Source organism: Accipiter gentilis, chromosome 24 (genome assembly GCF_929443795.1).
Source record: "Accipiter gentilis chromosome 24, bAccGen1.1, whole genome shotgun sequence".
Taxonomy (NCBI): Eukaryota; Metazoa; Chordata; class Aves; order Accipitriformes; family Accipitridae; genus Astur; species Astur gentilis.
The window spans coordinates 8,035,189-8,054,882 of NC_064903.1; the positions used below are offsets into that span (position 1 = coordinate 8,035,189).

Genomic DNA, 19,694 nt, shown 5'->3' on the forward strand with positions numbered 1-19,694 from the left:
CTCGTGGCCTTGCTGAGAGGTTCCTATCTACAGAAACTATCTGTGGCTCCTGGATCACAGCAGCTAAAGTGGAAAAATCACAGGTTGTGTGCACAGCGCTATTCTGCTGGCAAGGTCTGAGCAGCACAGTAGGCCTGAGTATGCGCACAGGAACTAAAAAGTAGTTTAATATAAAAATAGAGCTTTAAGAATACCAAAACAACATGACAAGGCTCGTGGCTCTGAAATATCTAACACATTTAAGAACTGCATTTTTCAGGAAATATTTCAGTTAGAGAACTTCAGGAAAAACTATTTTTCAAAGCCTGAAATAATTCACATACATGCAGTAACAACACAGGAGAAAGGGGGGAAGATTTTCTAGTATGCACTTGTTTCCAAGATTGTTGTTCCAGTGTATTACAGTTCATTTTGCACATCACAATCCTCTCTTAGTAAAAGCACAGTTGCAGCAGCATATTTTCATCTTTACGCCAAGGATTCATACAAAATTATAATTCTCAAGTAAGTCTCAAGAGCTGAAGAGGGGATTCTGGAGTGTGACTGAACTGAGACTAATTCTGCATCTGCAGAACGCCACGTCCACACAGTATCACTAAAAAAAAAAAAAGATTTCAGTAGAAATTCTTCCATGTTGTATGTATTTCAGTCTGTTTATCATTTTTGGCCGACTTGGTATCTCAGATTACTTTAAAAAAATCCATTTGGATTTTCTTAGTATTTTTGAAGATACAATTTATACGCTCATCTCAGTTCTCTTGCCTTTCTGCAAGTGGTTTTATCTCAAAATGGCTATTCGGTATTGAAAAGCACCTAGAATAACGTAATTTCAAGTGCCAATAGCATAGTGTTTTCAGACTAGTTGCATCTCTCCTCTTCAGTATATGCTTGCTATTTGTATTGTTTATATCCATTCAGCAAATGAGATACAAGATTTATTCATTCCTGGCACTGATGTCTCAGTACTAAAACCATGCAATCCGCTGAGACGCTGGTACCTGTAAGTTCAGTGTGTCTTTCTTGCAAAGGTCCTTGAGAAAGGTACTGTGTATATCTGCAATGGACACCCTGATGTCAGTTTTCAAGCGCTGATTTCCTTGGCTCAAAATTTTCCCTTCGGAGGAGCTTTAATTCTCTCAGTTCTTGTGGCTGTAAACTCTGGTCCACACCAGGAGTCAGCTTGTAATTTAAAGGAGATTCAATATAACCGTTTCTGTAAAGACAGACCCGCTTGCAGAATTCAAAGGTGCTAAACATAACACCGAAGTATGGGACAATCTGGTAAAATAAAAAAAAAAAAAGCGCAACATAAGATAAAAAAGCAGTATTAGACTCAGTAGTAGCATTCTTAGCTTAGATGTTTTAAAAAATGAAACTTCTAGGACTTCAAATCTGATCTGATCTGCTAATAGACCTGTGCCCATTTATATAAAATCAGAGTCTCACCTCAAACTAGGCTAGCACCTGCTAAAAGTAGGAGTTTATTATTGCTTCAAAACTAATTACAACAATATTGTGAGGAACAAGGTCTGTGCTAGCCTATAGATTATCATAACTTGTCAAATACCTAAGCAAATCCTAAGCAACGTCAGCAAATCCCGGTACGAAATATGGGATTTATTCTAAACACAGCAGAGTGAGTGAACAATTTTCTTCTTTTGCCCCACGCAGAATCAGCAGCTCTGGTGCCACGTGGCTTTATACCGGCCAAGGTAGGGCCAGGCACAGGCAGGCCATCACAATGACGTTGTCACTCAATTACCACTCATTAGCTGACCTGTAGTACTCCATGTAGGTAATCCTCACCGCAGCACTATAAAATGTATTTATGTAAACTAAATTACCTTCTGTTTAAGCTACCAGGCTTTATGTCGTGCTTTCAACTCAGCAAGGGCTGTAGTAACCAATATGCATGCATTAAGTAGCTGTTCGAAAGTACTACTACTGACTTCTGGGGAAGTGGCTTTATACGCGCCCAGTTTTCTTTACAGCTCGGTACAACATGTCAAATTACTGGAGCTCAGCTGAGAAGTAGAACTTGTTTAGCTGTCGTAAGTGGATCCCTTGCAATCCCCCATCCATAGCCTACCTTGTGCATTAGCACCACTCCCTTCTCTAAAGACGTTCAAATGAACTTGAAAGTAGTGACATCTAGAAGCCAAGCTTACATTTGGGGAAACATGACCAAACCAAGTTCCAAAGCTGGTTTATAACCTGCCTGAAGTTATGCCTGTTCTGTCACAGACTCCGTCATCTATAAGCAGTTAATAAGCACAGAGGCGTGTTATAAGCTTTATAACCCCAACTGTCCAAAAGTGTGCCTTGATTACTTCAGGATAGTCTGTGATTAGGGTGAAAGCAAAACCTCACCTTGAGCAGACTGGGTGTGAGTCCACTCCAAAGGCCAAGCACGCCTTTGTTCTTCACAGTTTGCCGAAAACAGTCAGCCATGCCAGTAAAATGGACATCAACTGCTCCGTACTGGGGAAGCCAAGGACTCTGGGCCTGTTCAAGAGACACCCAGGGGGATTTAGAACAACCAAAGGAAAACTAAAGTAATTGAAGATCATTATTTTCTCCATTCTGGTACACAAGGAACGCTTAAGGCCAGGTTTCAACAGACCGATCTGGATTCTTCCATCAGCACAAAAGAATCAGCTATTTTGCCTTCAAATACAAACTAAAAAGGGAGGGAATTTACTCTCCGATAGGTACAAAAGAGAAAGAGAGCAGTAATTTCACACAGCACTTCCTTTTGTGCCACGTCGCTACTAGAAATAAATCCCACCCTTGTGAAGACAAACCATCTGAACTAGAGCCACGTAACGCATCAGCCCCATGTCTGCCAGCTGCTCCGGTCTGGGAGAGGGATTTCACATCACTGGCCGTGGAGCACCTACGAGAGGGAAGCTTGGGGCTGGCCCCGTCCTGTAATTCCGATCAAAGCAGAAGAACGTGCTGGCTTGACTCTGGCTGCTGAGGCTGGGTCCACAGCGCAATGAGAAGGGCGAAACGTGCTACGGGTTGAGTGGCAACAGCACAGCAGAAACAGAAGAACAGAGATTTCAGCCCAGGCTGTACAAGTCCACCCAGGGCTGTAGGGGAGCAGTTGGTGCCTGTGCTCCTGTATCTTTGCTACGTGGTCAGTTGATCCGGACTGGTTAAAGTCCAGCATCCTGCTGGACTGCAGCTACATTTCCAACTGCAGTATAGACAGCGTCCGTTCACATGGAAGAAGCGTAGTGTGTCATTTTTAACAGCAAAATCCTTCCTTCATTAATCTCCTACTGCGTTAGCACAGACAGGATAACCTGACCTTGAATAATCCCATCCTCATCCGTCTGTGCACATGCAGCCATGGGTTTATTTTGCATTGGCAAATCAGGGTTTCACTCAAACACATGGCAATGACACTTCTCTGTCAGGAGTGTGTGGGGACCCCAGGACACAGGCTGATGACGTGTGTGTGCAAGCTGATCACCTCAGGGCAGAAGTTTGATAAAAATGGGACTTGTACAGTTAACCGATTGGCGAATATGGATATCATTATCCCCTCATTGATCTGAAACACCATGTGGTGTAGCATTTTTTCTCTCCTTGGCCAGACTAACTTACAGCCTTTCAGAGCTGCTAAGCCTACGACAAGCCTCTCATAAATCAACAAGTGGTAACGACATTCTCTAGATGCCCCAGCTATAGCATTTCAAATACTTGGCAACTTAAGTGCTGGGAATGGAAACAGATCAAAACCCATGCTCCAGGTATATAAGAGAAGTTGCCAATCAAATAGTTTTAATGCTGTTGCATCCCCTTGCATTACCAGCAAGTCTACTGCTAAAATTTAGAGGCTAACAAAACCCTCCTAATCATCACACACACCAACTACATAGTCTTTATCTACAAGAAAATCTTGTATCATGATTTTTTTCCTCACTTTTGTGCATGGTTGAAATGCACATGAAATAATTCTGATGACAGGTAACAGGCAAAACCATAGTTTCCTTTTGACAGGGCTTTGGGAGGTGGTTTTGGGAAAGTAGCTGTCTGCACTGAGAAAGAAGGCAATAGGCTTCCAACCACATCCTGACTTGTCATCTTCTGGATCCCCTTTATCACGTCCTGGCTCTTTTACCCCAGACAAGAGTAGGGCTGAGGATTTAATCCATGGTCTTTTACACTTTAAGGAGAACAAAAGCATTTGCTTCCCTCTGAACTTTCTCAACAGTGTACCTGATTTGTAAGAGAGGGATCACATTTGTGGGGAAGAAAGTGTTTCAACTGTTCTAATTGCTTGTCCCCTTTGCATCTACATTGGCCTTGCTAACTTCATGGGGCTACAGCTGTTTCCGAAATTCCTAACTGTGGTGCAAGCTCCCCCAGCTTCCTGTTTTAGGACTCAGAGAGGCAGATGTTACGGGATTTAACTGCTGTGATTTTACAGCATTACCAGCCCTGCCCTTACAGGCAGTTCAGGTAACAGAGCTAGCCTGGTACACCAGGGACATGCACGTGTTCACTTATGCTCATTTGCTACAAGGAAGCTCAGCTCTGTTACTTGAGGGGTGTAAGGGTTTAAAAAAGCAGTAGCTAAGTCCAACAGTGAGAAAGAGAGAAATAACTTTTCAAGCCTTAATCCACAGTACTTGAGAAACTCCTGCACAAAGACTCTCATGACTGTGCTGTAGAGGATGCCGAATGCTGCAACTGAGACTTCACGGACCAGTTCCATGAAGAATGGTGATATTAGCACCAGGGATGCTTAGAAGAGCACTAAAATGATGTAAGTATCCTTCAAAATGCAGCAGCAATCACAGGAGAGCTGGATTCAAAACCTGTTCTACTTTCTGGACCGTCAGCCAGTTTCCACAAGCTTTTTTGGTAAATGAAGTTACAGGCAGCCAAGCAGTGTAGAGGGACAGGTTTCTAAAACATCCAGGAAAGCAGGAATGCTGTTAACATGTGATTCCCTTCCTTTCTAAGTCCCTTTGTGGTAGGCAGGGCATGACCTGCCAGAATTAACTGCATGAGTTTGACTTAATCCCCTTCGTTACTGTATACATTGCAAAGGCACTTATCAAAGGGTTTTGATTACAGTACTCCTGCCTACACCACCAAGACAGGCGACAAGCACGCTGCAGATTTCAGTAAGATTCTGCACGCAGTAAACACATCCAGAAGACAGCTGAAAAGGAACAGGTAAGTCAAACCCCCAGACTTCTAATTTGCCCGCAGACATTGACCTCTTAAGAGATTTACTGAAAGACTATTTATAGTAACATTCACCACGGTTACAGCCATTTTCAAGATTTCAGTCTGTGGGGTGAAGTATGCTTTGCCAGTCTTTCTGCTTTACAGGAGCAGCATGTTTCTAGGACCCTACACACAGTATTTAAGCAACAATTGTCCACAGAATCTCAGAATCACCTACTACAAAAGGAAAATTAAAACCTGTGTGTAGTTAAAACCAGTATTTTGGAACATAGCTAAGCAAAATAAAAATGTTTTAATAAAAGAAAAAAATTAGGAAGGCATTTCATTTGGCACTGCTTTTAATGAAAAAAACAGCTGTGGGTTTTGGGTGGTTCTGCATCGTCTAAGCATGTCTACAACACTGCAATTCTCACAACTGCCTTATGGCACCAGAGCCAGAAAATGGAAGTAATGAAACAGACCAAACTAGTTTCTCTACCTTTTTTGCAGAAACCTACTATGACATATAAATCAAACAGCTAATCTCATGCCAAAGAGATCAGGTTTATGACAGAGATGTTTCACACCATGCACCTCAAAGCAGCTTGAATTCCTTTCTTTTGACATCCTTTGACACTATGGGCTGCTGCATGGAAACCTGTTTGTTATGAACATTTTTAAAGACTTCCTCCCCCCCCCAGTTACGGCTGTCTCATACTGCAGAAGGCTGGAGATACAGTACAGCTCACTGTGCTGATAACAGAGTGCCAAGTTGTTAGTCATAGTAATAGCGGGGCTAAGTTGCTAATCTTTTTACCTCTGATGGACGATGGGTTCTCTAAATGATTAAAGCACATCAAATGCAGAATTGGCTCTATCTGCCCTCTCACAAACACCGTCTTTTAGTATCCAGAGGCCACCAAGTCTTGTAAATCACTGTGATACATCCCTAAAGTTAGCACTCTGTTCTATTTTGACAACCTAAACCCAAGAGAGAGAGATATGTATTAAAAAAAAACCCAAAACACAACTACCTGCACTCACATTTTTTTATAGAAACAAAATATTTAAATAAGGGTAAAGTGTCATGACAAAACTCAGGCCAATTGTTACCTCTTCAGACACCATCCCTCCCATTGCCTGCATCACAAGGTGACTTCCAGAACAACACAGTCCCATTTTGGGAATTAATCTCACAGACCCTTATAAAGATTAGCCCTTCAATGACCTCCCCCAGCCCCTCTCCTCCTCCTCTCTTAGGATCGAAGGATGGGTGTAGTTCACCGCAGTGGCAGTGGGAACCATGCCCATCACAAGATCAATGACTCGGACCTTTCCAAGGCTCCCAGTAGCCACACAGGGACCGAGCAGAGACCTCTTGGTGAGGAAATGGCAGACACCGTGGTTGGGCCACTGGAGCCCGAGCCCAGAGCTGTGCAGATAAAAAATTCCCTCTTGCGCTTTAGGTCATTTTGGTTTGCAACTACCTGAATTTACATGGATCAGAGGCTATTTAGAAATACTTTTCTCTCAATACATGTACTTTTTTATCCCCTTCGGTGTTCATAAAGTTTGTTGCTGCAAAGATTTGGTATTTATTTACTTTTTGAGCATGCAGTACTGTTGGCAGAGAGTATGAAAGACCAACTAACAGTGAATAGCTGCCATAGGTCGTATGCTATCCTGATGGTAGATACAGTAAAATTGCTTGTTATTTATATATTTTCAACTGATTCAGGTGTCCTACACTTCTGATCAATTAAAAAAAAAAAAAGTACATGAAGGCAGTTTACAACACAGCTCAAGAGTTCACACTCTTAATCTGGAAGCTAAAATAAGAAGTCTTTGCAGTCTGGGTTAATAAGGACACATGCAACGAGCAAGCGTAACTGTCATTCAAAGGAAAGTGAAGGACAAAGATTGCAGTTTTCATTCAAGCTGATGCCACTCCAGTCAACAGAAATGTCACTCAAATGAAGGCTGAATGCTTGAAAGAGTATTTCATTCCACTCAAATAAGAAAGAATTCAAATGTAAATGAGTATTAATATTGGGGGAAAAAAGCATGCATTCACTTGGGCTAACCAATCGTTTCACATGGAGGACAGCCTTACGTGGTAGCCACCTTTTCTGTGTCAGTGGTTTGGTAATGCTGACCTACCCCTGGCTACAGTCCACCAAAGGTATTCAGGCATGTCGGAAGGTAAACCATAACAAGCTATCAGGAGGCAATGGGTTCCAGAGCAGCACAGCAGAGCAGCTGACCTCCAGCTTTCTGCACTCTAGGAACATGTTGTCCTTTACTTTGTAACCTGAACTGGGGCCAAATCATCTCGCCTTTCTGAGATCAATGGCACCGAATGAGCAGAACAGTTTACTGCTTACTCCAAAGTTTGACTCTTAACTTTAAATACATTATCCCCAGGCCTGTTGTTCCCTGAGGCTTCACGGTTTGTTGCAGAATCCCTCCTGTGCTGCTGAACCTAAGCTTTTAACACCTGCCGTATGAAGAAATCTTTGATGTGGAATATAGAGGGTTTTTTCCTCAAGGCAGCGCAACCCCCTTGCATGGACACCTCTGGGTGGTTTCTGAATGCCTTGTGATGGTTCAGCTCAATCCTTACAAACGGGTGCACCATTTTCATGCACATTAACACTAGTTTATTTAATGGAGCAAACCCTTAGGCAGGCTAGCTTGGTCCCACGCTTTGCACAGTGACTAGCAATGCTAGTTCCAGCACCTCCTGCTGCCTGTGTAGGAACTGAGCAGAAAATTAACATTTTACAGGAGAAAATTAACATTTTACAGGACTGCGGCTTTACAGAGGAGATATTTTCATTGGCCGTATGTGGATGAGGTAAGGAATTACACCAAATCAAAATAAATCAGATGTAAAAGAATAGAGTGTCCACAAAGTTTTAGCTCCTGTTTATGGAGCATTTTGCATAATTAATCACCTCACATGTCACAGGCATATCCTTCTAAACACAGACAAATGGATACAAGGCTCTCCTGTATAACTGATGCAAAAGTACTCATGTTAGGGGTAACTGTGATAGCTGTCACTCTGGAGATATTCCTGTCTCCCTGCTGAAAATTATGGTTATAATAGTTGTGTGCACACAGCAGTGTACCCTAACCTGTCTCAGGCTGCATCAGCTGGGTGAGCTTACCAAGTTTAAAAAGGTGGGCTGAGTTAACCCATCTGATTTGCCCCAAAGCAGATTAAAGAGCTCTCGCTTATGAGCGAGATCCACACTGACCACAGAGCTGCTGAGGCTGTAAGACGCTGGTGGCCATGCTCAGCTGGCACTACCAAATCTAGGACTGGGAGCATCGAGGCCACTTCAGTGTCTGGGAAAATCATTCAGAGAGAATTGCTTTCTGCCCGCCCTCAGACATCCTGCATTTCGAATGGGTACAGTGTGTTTTCCTGCTTTTCTTCAGCAGACCGCTGTGCTGCAGTGCTAAGCTACTGCTGTAGTCCACCTCAGAACGAGTATGACATACTTATCACACCACAGCTCCTTGGACGAACAGGGTTAAAGACCACTAGACATAGCATGAGCTGTCACAAGGCAGACCTGACTGTTAGATCAGCCCAGTCCTGCTTCAGATTCTTGATTTACCATTTTTCCCTCTTAACCAGTTTTTCCACTGACACTGTTCCGTGTTTCAAACTTCACAAGCAGTCAGTCTTCATGATTCTCTCCTGTGGAAGTCTGGGGATCTAAGAGAAATGCTTCTGAGGTTTGTTCAGATGCACAAAAGCTGATCTAGGCTGTTACAGAAGGCAAAGCACATGTTAGACTCGGTAGCTTTTTTCAGGCATTTTCTCAAGCTTTTACTGAACCAAGTACTTCCCAAGGCCGTAGGGCACTATTCTGCAACAGCCTCAGAGAGAGTGGTATAAAATATCTTTATAGTAACATCAATGAAACAATAGAAAATGCTGGTAGCTCAAAGCATTTAGACATAGGGAAAAAGAGAAGGAAGGAAGGGATTTTACCAAAACCAGAATCTGACATCTATTACCTATTCGCTAATAATCAGAGGAGCCAGGCTGGTCCTAATTTCAAGTACCACCCAGGGCATGGGGTCCTGGCTGATGCTTGAACCCCAGCAGCAAAGAGAAGGGGAGCATGAGATCATAGGGAGAAGTAAGAAAAGTAAGAACTCACACTGCAGCCTCCCCCTCAGGTGAGATTTTTGGAGTTTCATCTGTATCTGTGCACTTGTTTTCACAACACTTGAAGGAAGTTAGTATCTCTGAAACCTCCACTCCTTTGTCGAGTTTAGTTGGACAGCAGGATCAAAAGTTATTTGGGGCAAGGACAGACAGCTAGCAACCATATATGCCTTACTTCCACAGGAAATCAGACTAAAGTAGTAATATTGCTCCTAATTTGCTTCCACACTATGGAATTTGCCACTCTGTTCACTCAGGTGGCTCCATCTGAAAATTTTCAAGGCTCAGGCTCCCATGCCGTTCACTATTAAAGGGTCTCCCCTGCACAAAGTCTCAGAGCACATATGCTTTTGAAATGTCGTGTGAACCACATGACCCAAAAAGGATTTCTTATTTTTAAACCAGGTCATGACTCCAATAACTTTCATATTCCCAGCTGACCAGAACACAGATCTCACAAACAGCAGGGACACCACAGCTTGAGAGCTTTCAGAGGCTGCCATGCCAGCACTAGTGACTATCTCCAATGACAGAGCACTCTCCGCAAGTTACTCATGTTTAAGCAATGCAGGAGCACTATCTCCTCATTTCAGCAGGGAGAAGGTGCTTTTCTAATGAACATTTATCATTTTCTTTTCCAAAGCTTTGTTTATAACCCAGCCACTGGGTTCTTGCTAGACTGACTTTTACGATGCAAGGAAAGTAGTTAGGGGACTAATTTTAAATAAATACTTAAATAACAGTATCACTTTTAAAGAGAAACTTCAGTTCCTCCTTTAACAGAGTTGAAATGCACCAACAGGGCACAAGATTGCACTTATCTTATACAGGCCACCTCACAAAGGGAATAACTGTTGAGTTTTCTCCAGGTTACTAAGAACTCATAGCATTCACATAATTTACCACAGATTTCACACTTGCAGAGCATCTTGTGTTCCAAAGAACCAAAAAAACCCCAACAAAGACCCCAAAATACATTGCAGATTTATAGGCAGCCAAGACCTAACCAATTCACTTTTGTCACTGAAGAGAGGCCACTTCTTGCGTGATGCACAGCAACAGTCTACACTAACCAAGAACAGTGAGCCTGTTTGTTTAAGGCAGTGAAGGGAATTCAAAGCCTGGATTTTAAAACAGAAAGACTGCTACTGAACAATGCTTTCCCTGGAGAGATGTCCTCATAACTTGAGGATGCTGTGCCGTCAACACCAAAAATGTGCTGAATCCTGCAGTATACTATCAAACATCAACCCTTACAAGGGTTTGATGGTAAAGCTATACCTGAGTAGCATTTACTGGCAAAGGAGTTTCAGACAAGTTTTAGTCACAGAAATTGAAACACATTATCCCATCAAAATATGGGGACAGGACTGAGCTTCTGCAAGCCGTACAAAATTTGTTCATGTAAGCAAGTGAGGACTAACTGTACAGTCGACAGAGTATCTGTGAAACTTTAGGGTCATCTTTGTGCATTCTGCCTAACAAAACTACCAAAGTCATGGGGCAATTTGGAATGAAGGCCGCCGAGTACCAGCCAGGAGTATCTGAGCCTACTTCAGAGGGTCATGTGCACAGAGGGAAGCGCCAAACTTGGGTATTAGGTTTGTGCTGACCATTTGCATGTTTGTAGATTTTCAGTTCCACACATAGCCTGGGATCGGTGTCATTCTAATAATAATCTTCTGTATGGCATATAACAGCTCTAAATTCATCTTCCCTTGCTGTAATGCCAGAGCTCAGTCCAATATGCACTCATGAAGGTCATCATAGGCAAAAAGATGATGTGGGGAAGTGGAAAAATATTACCAGTGCTTCCTTTAGACCCAGACTCATTCATAGGCAAGTATTTCCCTGCTTAAAGTTTAAAAAAAAAAAAAAAAAAAAAAAAAAAAAGTGTTCTTGTATGCAAGCCTACAAGGTAAAAGTGCCCTACTTGAATATTGCTTAGATACTGGATTTAACAAAGATCATGATATTGTGAGGTAAGGAAGGAAAGCCAAGAATAACAGTCAAAAGGATATAAAGATCAGTAAGTTTTTGTTCAGCATAAGAGTGAGTCAGGAAAGCACTTGATATAGAACATCCCTTTGAATAACCCTCTCCTTCACTAATCCCCTTCTACAGATGCACAACAAAAGCCATATTTCCATGCCAAAACATGCATACTGTACCTCTTCATTCTCTAACATGCCAATCAGGAGCAAAGTGAAAAAAGGAAGACAAAGGAATAAAATTAGGATAAGCAAAACATAGAGAACTCACATATTCAGTAAGACTCACTCATATTAATTAACATTTCTTTTAAGAAAAATGTTCAAGTATATTTAGCAACACAGCATCTTTGTATAAAAAAAAAAAGTAAACATGATAAAGGTAATCCTAATGGCAGAGGGGGAAGAAGCCATGGTTACAGAGCAAATCTGACATCATAAATCATCACCAAAACGCAGAGGAAGAATTGTTCACTGACAGTCAGCTCCTACTCCCACAGATGTCAGTGATAGAAGCTGCTGACATCAGAAGTGTAGGATTCAGATATATAACATGAGAAAGGATGAAAAAAAATTATTACAACTGAGATTAAAAATAATACCTTATCCTTCCTCCGGTAGCAGAATTTATTTTCTAGTCTACGCAAACAATTCAAGCATTGTCTAGGTGACCAGATGGATGGAGCTAACCCTTCCAAGACTGCCTAGCGTGTCAGGTGAAGATCTGAACTGGATGTTCTGGTCTCAGGCTTGTACTCTATCCCAGAATCAGAGAAGACAGACTTGTGTCCTAGTTTCTCAGGTTTTGAAGCTCCTGAGACTGCCTTACAACTCCCTGGTTCACCATCACCAACAGATTCACTGGAAAAGTCTTCTTTGGCAATATACTGTCTCCATCTGTCAGATCAGTGGGACAGAAGGGAAGGAAGAAGAATCCGATACCAACGTCCGTAACATGCTGGGTTCTTCTTCGTACATGAAACCAGTGTTCGTTGCTTGAAAACAAAGCCAGCATTTCCCTACGTGCACTGCAGAGCACCCACCCCAGGCCCAGGGGTAGCTGAAGGCTTTGTACACCCCTCCTTCTGTCAGTTAGAAAGGTGAATTACTGAATTGGAGGCTGATCGGAATATGATGTCCAAGAAAAACTGTGATCAGAAAGATCTGCTCCCTTGTTTCCTACAGAACACTGAAATGTCTTGAAGCTCTTTTTCCCCCTTCTTTATTCTCCCCCTTTCTAGGTCCCTTTCATGATACCTTTTCTGGTGCTGTCCTAGACCCTTCTCTCTTCTGACCACCACCCTGCAATCCGAACAGGCCAGCAAGTAAGCACAAAGCAAAGCTGATGCCTGCAAAGCTGGGCCATACCCTGGTGCTAACTGTGAAAAACAAACTTCTTGGATGAGCTTACATGAGTTCCAGTGGGCTCTTAGTATCAGCTTGGGTGTCATTTTCAACAGGTCTCTCTTCTGGACAGGCCTCTGTGACTTACGCAATTTCCAGTACCAAACAAATTACAGGCTTTCACACCTAGGCAGCTAGTTCTTCTGAAACACCCTTGCCTTCTCCCTTGCCTTCAGAATAAATCCCTGAACAGGAGGTGTTCCTCTAAGCTTGGAAAATCACTATTCAGTTGTTGCAATGCACCTATGAGGAAAAAAAAAGCTCTCTGTTGTTAAGCCTTTTTTCTGTCCAAAGTATTTTTAGCATATCCACTTCCTACATATTTAGGCAATAGATCCAGTTCACTTCTTATTTCTAGAAGTGCCAATCAGATGTTTTAGGCATCCCTTTGGTGAAAGAGTACAGCCTAGTGGCAGGAAAATGAAAGATGGGCCTGTTCCACTTCTTTACTTGCCTGTCAAGACAAAGCTTGACACAGAACTTAACATCACACCAGTTACAGCTGAAAGTTGCTTTTGAACTGATTACAAAACCTGAATGTTCAAGTAACTGATGTATTGACAGAAAATACTAAAAGGGAAACAGCACTGTAAATGTCTTTCTTTTCTTTATTCTTCAGGGCAACAGTATTGCTATGAGTCTAAGTATATAAAGAAAAACAGGACTTGTAAGGAGTAATTGCTTTTCTTAGACCCACTGATACAGCTGGAAAAAATGATCAAGTTTTCATACTCAGAATCTCTTTCTCACCTGAGACATTTGATGAGATACCTGATGAAAGGGCTCAGCTTAAAGCTTGACTTCTGGACACATCAGCTACATAAGCTGGTCTAATAAAAGACATTACTCCTCCTGCTGAGGTCCTCTGTTACAAGATGGAGAGAGGGCAATGAAGGCTTCTGTGCCACTGGATCTGAGCCCTGTCTGAAGAGGGAACCTAGGGAGCTGGAGAGGGGAATTCACAGTTTCACTGACCTTTTGCTAGCTTGTGACTTATCACCCAGGCTACCACTTGATGAGTGGGATGAGGACCTACATAATGCTGCCACACCAAATGATGGCTTTTTTTCTAAGATAACAAAAGCTTCCTATAAATCTGCAGTCCCATGAACTAAGCTGAAAGAACAAACTCATATGCCCCAGTCAGAGAGCCACCAGATGGTGACAGCTATTCACTGTCACTCTACTGATGAAGTTCTAACGAAAAGTCAACATCATCAAATGAATTATGTCATTGAGATGGAAGCTGTGGGCCAGTGGTTGTTTTGTGTTTGGGTTTTTTTTTTTAGATCATTATAACTCAACTTGCAGGAGAACGGATCAGCAAGACAATATAAAACGATATAGTAACTTGATATAGTAACTCATGTTGCTGATGCTCCAGGAAAGCAGCAGCACAAGCAACTGGGAAGTCACTTGTTAACCAGAGGAGTCAGAAATAAGAATGAGGATAGTTCTGACACTTCAGACTTAATACCTGCTGTGCAAGTTTCTTGTGGTTGCCATTATGTAGATCAGACATAAATGGCAGACACACAGGCTCTGAAAATTGACATGGATCTCATTCATCCTGCCTGCCACCGAGGGGGCTGAATGCCTGTATTTGCCTGAAGGTTTGCCAATTCTGAACTGTGAGAATTTGATGGAATTGCTATGAAAAAGAAAAGAAATAAAGCTAGAGACATAGACTCTGGAAGTATACATATAACCCATGATAGTACTCGAACCCACCTTAAGTGTAACAACACGCTTGTAATAATATTTTTCAGACTTAAAAAAACCCAACAAAACCCAAACCAAAACCAACCAACCCACCAACCCACCAAAAAACCCCAAACCCCAACCAACCTAAAACAAAGTCTCTATCCTACTGGTAAGAGAAATAAAGTGGCACTCATGATCATCTAGCTAGTCTTGTCCCAGGCTCCTGCAACAAGCACCTATAACAAAGTACTAATAACACGAGTGCTCTGTACCTGCATCTTCCTCTTGACAGTCTCAAAGGGGAAAGAAAGTGTCTGTGCCACACCAGCTGCTACACAGCCATTTATGAAGTTCTGAAGAGGAGTGAAATGAACTATGGGTTCTCGCCAGATTTTGTCCAGATTGATGTAAACAAAAAATGAGCCCGCAGAAAATGGGACAGCACCTAGAAAGCAAACCAGACAGGTTTATATCAACACACTGTACACTAAGAAAACAGAGCTGCTCATCACATAACCTAGAAAGATGGGATGAGACGCTGCCAATTTACACCTCACATTGCTCAAACCCAATCAATATTCTGAAGAATGTTACTTTTTAATCACTGGTTTACCACCAAACACCCATACTGTAGGATCTAGATGTGCCGACAGGAGCATATATTTACATATTAAAACGTGCATGTTGTCAGAATTATTAGCTGCTTTAGCCTCATGAGAGGTCAGCTCTTTCTCCAGGTTCTCTCTTTTGTGACAAGCTCTTTCTCCCATTCGGCCCAAGCCTAGCAGTTCTATGGGTAAACAGAGTTGCCTCTCCAGTCAAGCTGACAAGGGATACTTCTGTCCTCTTTTGCTTGTTTCATGCTTTCATCAATTTTATAGTGGGATTATACATTATTATGCCTTTTTTTTTATAATGTCATATTGTAAAAGAGTGGACTCAAAGTCCATTTTTAAAAGCTATGGAGAGTAAATAAATAATTAAAAAGTTATTTAATGTAAAGAGAGATTATCACTGATCTTCACTTTTCACATCAGTTATACGTTACTGCTCATACCGGTTTCACTGAACAGCTAGGTAGACACTCTCACACCTTGATAGGAATTAGGAACACTCTGTGTGTGTGCATATATATATGTATTTTTTTAAAAGAGTTAAATGGTGGAAATCTTGCATCCGAGCACAACTAGATCATCTATAAAAGAAGGAAAAGAGTATTTCGTTGAACACTTAACCATACATAAAATGCTACGCACTTGGTCATAATTTGAAGCAATAAAGCTGCAGCAGAGGTAGTCAGTATTGTCGTGCCTTGTAAATCTACATACCTTCTAAAGAAGAACATTACTATCTGCTTTTGGTATCAGGTGAACAAATGAATGCAGAACTACACAGTTGCAATAAACAATGTGCAATGAAGTGATTTTTCCCCATTATTATTTTACCTAATATAGCTGGTGAAACACCACGGTAGAGTGCAAGGAGTCCTTCTTGACGATAAATTTTGTAAAAAGCATGAAGAATTCCTTCGTAAGATGGTTCCAGACGGTTCTGCACAATGAGCCGTGTTTTAATTACATCAGTGGGGTAAGTCACGATGGTTGCAACCATGCCAGCCAGACTTCCTGCCATGATGGCTCTCCAGTGGGAGATATGACCCAACTCATCCGTGAAAAGTATAACAAGTCTAGAGTAAACACATAAAAGAGGTACTATTAATGACAGTGCAAACAAAACACATGAAAAATTAAGGCAGATTATTCTCAATGTAATTGTTCTTCTGCCCACAAGGCCCTTCAGCAGCAGGAGTTGAAAGTTTAACATGTATTTCATCCAAGACCTTACTATATATAACAACACGCAAGCATTAGAACCTCTGTGAAACAGAACATGCGAACAGACAAACATGAGCAGAGTCCAAAAAACATGCCTAAGAGCCCAAAGAGATTTTGGGTAAATCCATGCCGCACAGAAGTGCAGAAATGCAAAATTTATAGTTAACAATTAAGCCAGGGACTGGAAAAAAACACCTCTGCAAATGGAATTTGCTTTGATTTTAGTGTTACTGACCTAAAACACTTCCAGTACCTGAAAGGCCTTTTTTAGAGACAGCTTGCATAGCTCTACCTGCACTGCAGTTCTCAGCACCAACTAAGCTCACATAGCTTGAGTTGTGGTACCATGCTGGAGGTGCAGAGCACCAGTTCAACAATGAAAAAATTCTTTAAAGATACAGAGACTAATTGTTCAAAGTATTTACTTGTTTGCTTTGCAAGAGACTTTTAAAGTAATTTTTGACCATAGAATCCTCATTTATATTTCCATCTATAGGATGAAAATTACCATGACTTAAAACACATCTGCAAGAAATTCTCTGATCATCGGTCATCAGTTAGATACATTGGTTCAGCCCCCCAGAGTTATCATTTCAATTAGAAATAAATAGATAATGTCATCACAGGCCTTCCGAGAACAACTGAACCTTCCTCTGTTGCTTATGTTGGGACACAAAGGTCTGCAGGGATACTTGTCTAGAGGAGACTTCTGTCCAGGCACTATTATGCTCAGGAGGTTAAGTCTAAATTTGAAATTTTGAAATTGAAGCACAGAGTTTTAAAAGCTAACCTACAACTTGTGCATTTGTGATGCACAGAAGGACTTTTCTATGTACGCAGGGCACTCCTACATCAGAAAGAAGTGTCATGGAGGCAGCAAGAAGCAAGTAAAAAGACTTGAGAGGAGACTCTTAGCTCATGGTAAAGAAACTTATTATTCTACTTTGGAAGCATTAACTAAAGTGCCTAAACAGCAGATTTACATTTAAACTACACAGTGTTACCATGTCCAGAACAAAATAATTTGCAAAGATTTACAAGTCACTGCTTGCTCAGTTGATGTTTTTTCACATGAGCGTGCATTTTCTACCGCATGACAGATCCCTGCATCTACTTGTCTCGTGCCCTGGAGAGAGCCCAGAGCACAAAGACTAGCCAAGCAGAAGTGAAAGGATATATGTTTTTTTTTTCCCTGTGTGTCTTGTACAGTCCCTAAAGCAACACAGCCTGATTTTCCTGTCCGTGCACAGATGTGTGGGGAGGGTGGTGGGGTGTCTCTAGGCACTACCCAGATAACATTTAAAACTGCCACGGAAAGACAGAGTCTGTGCACAGTAACCGCAGAGGGAGTGCAGAGTCAGCTAAACCCCCCCTTCCCCAGCCGGCTCCCCCCGCACCGCCGCTCCTGGGGCTGCTGACTGTGCTCAGCCCAGGTCCTTCTGCAGCTGGCATTGCTATTTACTGCAGTTACCGTGTAACACTTCTCTTTTTGTGTTTCTTGCCTTTATATACACCATTCTCCCACTAGAAAAGACATTAAAAAGATCCCCAAATAAGGTATCAAGAAATATGTGTAGGCTGCTTTTATTTAATTTCCTGGTAGCCTACTTCCACTTGTAATTCAAAAGAACACGGTGTGCAAATTAGAGACAAACTACAGCCTTGCAAAAGGAAGGCACTCTTTCAAGCCGAATGAACAATTACTTTGCTCAAGAGCAACTGGTTTATACTGGTGCAACACACTGACTCTTCTGGGAACTTTACGTTTAAATCACTGTTTCTGCCTTCCCGCTGCCGTTACGCCTCCCCTTGTTTGACCACCGCAGAAGGACGCGACAAAGCTGCCCGGTTCCAGGGTCGCTCTCGTCTATCATTTCCTAAAAGACGCGGGCACAGCCGGGAGGATGACTCTTGCTCACCAGATGAGTGACAAACCCCAGCAGGCTGCGCAGCGTCAGCCTGGGCCAGGCCGGCAGCGGGCCGGATTGGCCAGCGTGGGCTGAGCCCATGCTTCTCCCCACTCGGCACGGCCCATGAACTGGGATAACCCATCACCCAGCTGGGCGGAAATGTCAAGTGCATACCATGCGCACAGCTGACCTTAATAAAAAAAAAAAAAAAAAAAAAAAAAAGAAACAGACCCAACCCTGGAAGTGGCAAAACATGCTGGTGCGTGCAAGCAGGCAGGCGCTCCTCTCCAAGGCTGGAAGATAGAAGCAGCAAAAGGGAATCCTAGGAAACAGCGCGGGCTGGCAGGGCTCAGGCAGCGCCGCTCCATGTTGATCCTGCTGCAGTCCTTCCAGTGTTTACCTTAATTTAATGTCTGCGTATCACCGAAAACAAGGTCTTAAACCAAATAATGTCACAGATCGGCTTCAAACCCGATCGAATTTGCATAACAGGGTGAAAGATTTGAATCATGGTTTTGCTGTTACTTTCTTTGCCACGGACGATATAAGTACTTGAGAGCGTATAAATGAATAAAATAAAGTGGCTGCAAAGAACAGATGCCGCAGTCGCATTTGCGGGCAGCGCTGTAACTTCCTTTCTAAAGGAATCCGGCGGAGCAGAAGCGATTTAACAGACTATCAGCCGAAGAACACCTCCGACTCTATAAGCGGGTTCTGGCTTGTCGCCTGGCACCGAGACTCGCTCCCTGCCGAATAAGCGAAATAAACGCAGCGACCAGCCAGGGTACGCGTCCTTGGGAAGAGGGGACGCGCAGCCGAGCCAGAGCCATCCCGGTGCCCCCGCGGACCAAGCACCTCCACTTCTCCTCCCCTCCTCTCCCGTACCAGGCTCGAAAGGCCGGAGGGAGAGCGGCACCCCCCCCCACCACCACCCCGCGGACCCCCGTCCCGTCCCGGGGCCCCGCTGGCTTACCGGCGGGAGGCGGCGAGCTGCAGGGCGCTGTAGGGGAAGAGCCGGAGGCAGGCGGTGAGGTTCCCCTTCCAGAGGGCCCGCAGCCCCTCGGCGCGGCACAGGCTCTGCCCGGCTCCTCGCAGCCCCCGCCGGCAGTGCCAGGTGCCCACCTGCGCCAGCACCGTCAGCAGCTCCAGCGGCGCCGTCAGGCTGAGGCTCAGCGCTCCCGCCAACCCGGCGCAGCCCAGTCGCTGCAGGGCGGTCACCCGGCCGTCCCGCCGCCAGGTGGCCATGGCTCGGCTCGCCTCGGCTCGGCTCGGCGGCACTGCGGCCGCCCGGCCCGGCCCGGCCCGGCCCGGCCCGGCTCGGCTGGCCCGCCGGAGGGCGCTGTGAGGCGGGTCCCCGCCCGGCCCGGCCCCGCTCCGTCTCCGGGCGGAAGGCGGAGAGGCCCCGCTGGGTCCCCCGGGGCGTTACGGGCCTCGGGTTGGTCGGCAGCCTCCCGGGATAGATCCGCTGGCA

At 43.6% G+C, this 19,694-nt stretch overlaps 1 protein-coding gene across 1 annotated transcript; it reads right to left on the reverse strand.

Moving 5' to 3' along the window:
* Positions 1 to 141: 141 nt before the first annotated feature.
* Positions 142 to 19,490, reverse strand: SLC25A43 (solute carrier family 25 member 43). Its single transcript, XM_049827917.1, has 5 exons — positions 19,197 to 19,490; positions 15,924 to 16,165; positions 14,751 to 14,923; positions 2,371 to 2,505; positions 142 to 1,278 (listed from the first exon to the last, which is right to left on the reverse strand). The coding sequence occupies exons 1-5, from the start codon at positions 19,466 to 19,468 to the stop codon at positions 1,075 to 1,077; spliced, it is 1,026 nt and encodes a 341-aa protein (XP_049683874.1). The 5' UTR covers positions 19,469 to 19,490; the 3' UTR covers positions 142 to 1,074.
* Positions 19,491 to 19,694: the final 204 nt, after the last annotated feature.

Excerpts from the sequence above, each read along its gene's own strand:
- SLC25A43 (XM_049827917.1), bottom strand. The coding sequence starts at position 19,468 with ATGGCCACCTGGCGGCGGGACGGCCGGGTGACCGCCCTGCAGCGACTG. Across the intron at positions 16,166-19,196 it reads CAGCTCGCCGCCTCCCGCCG|ACTTGTTATACTTTTCACGG; the intron begins GTAAGCCAGCGG and ends TGTTTACTCTAG. Across the intron at positions 2,506-14,750 it reads CTGTCAAGAGGAAGATGCAG|GCCCAGAGTCCTTGGCTTCC; the intron begins GTACAGAGCACT and ends TCTCTTGAACAG.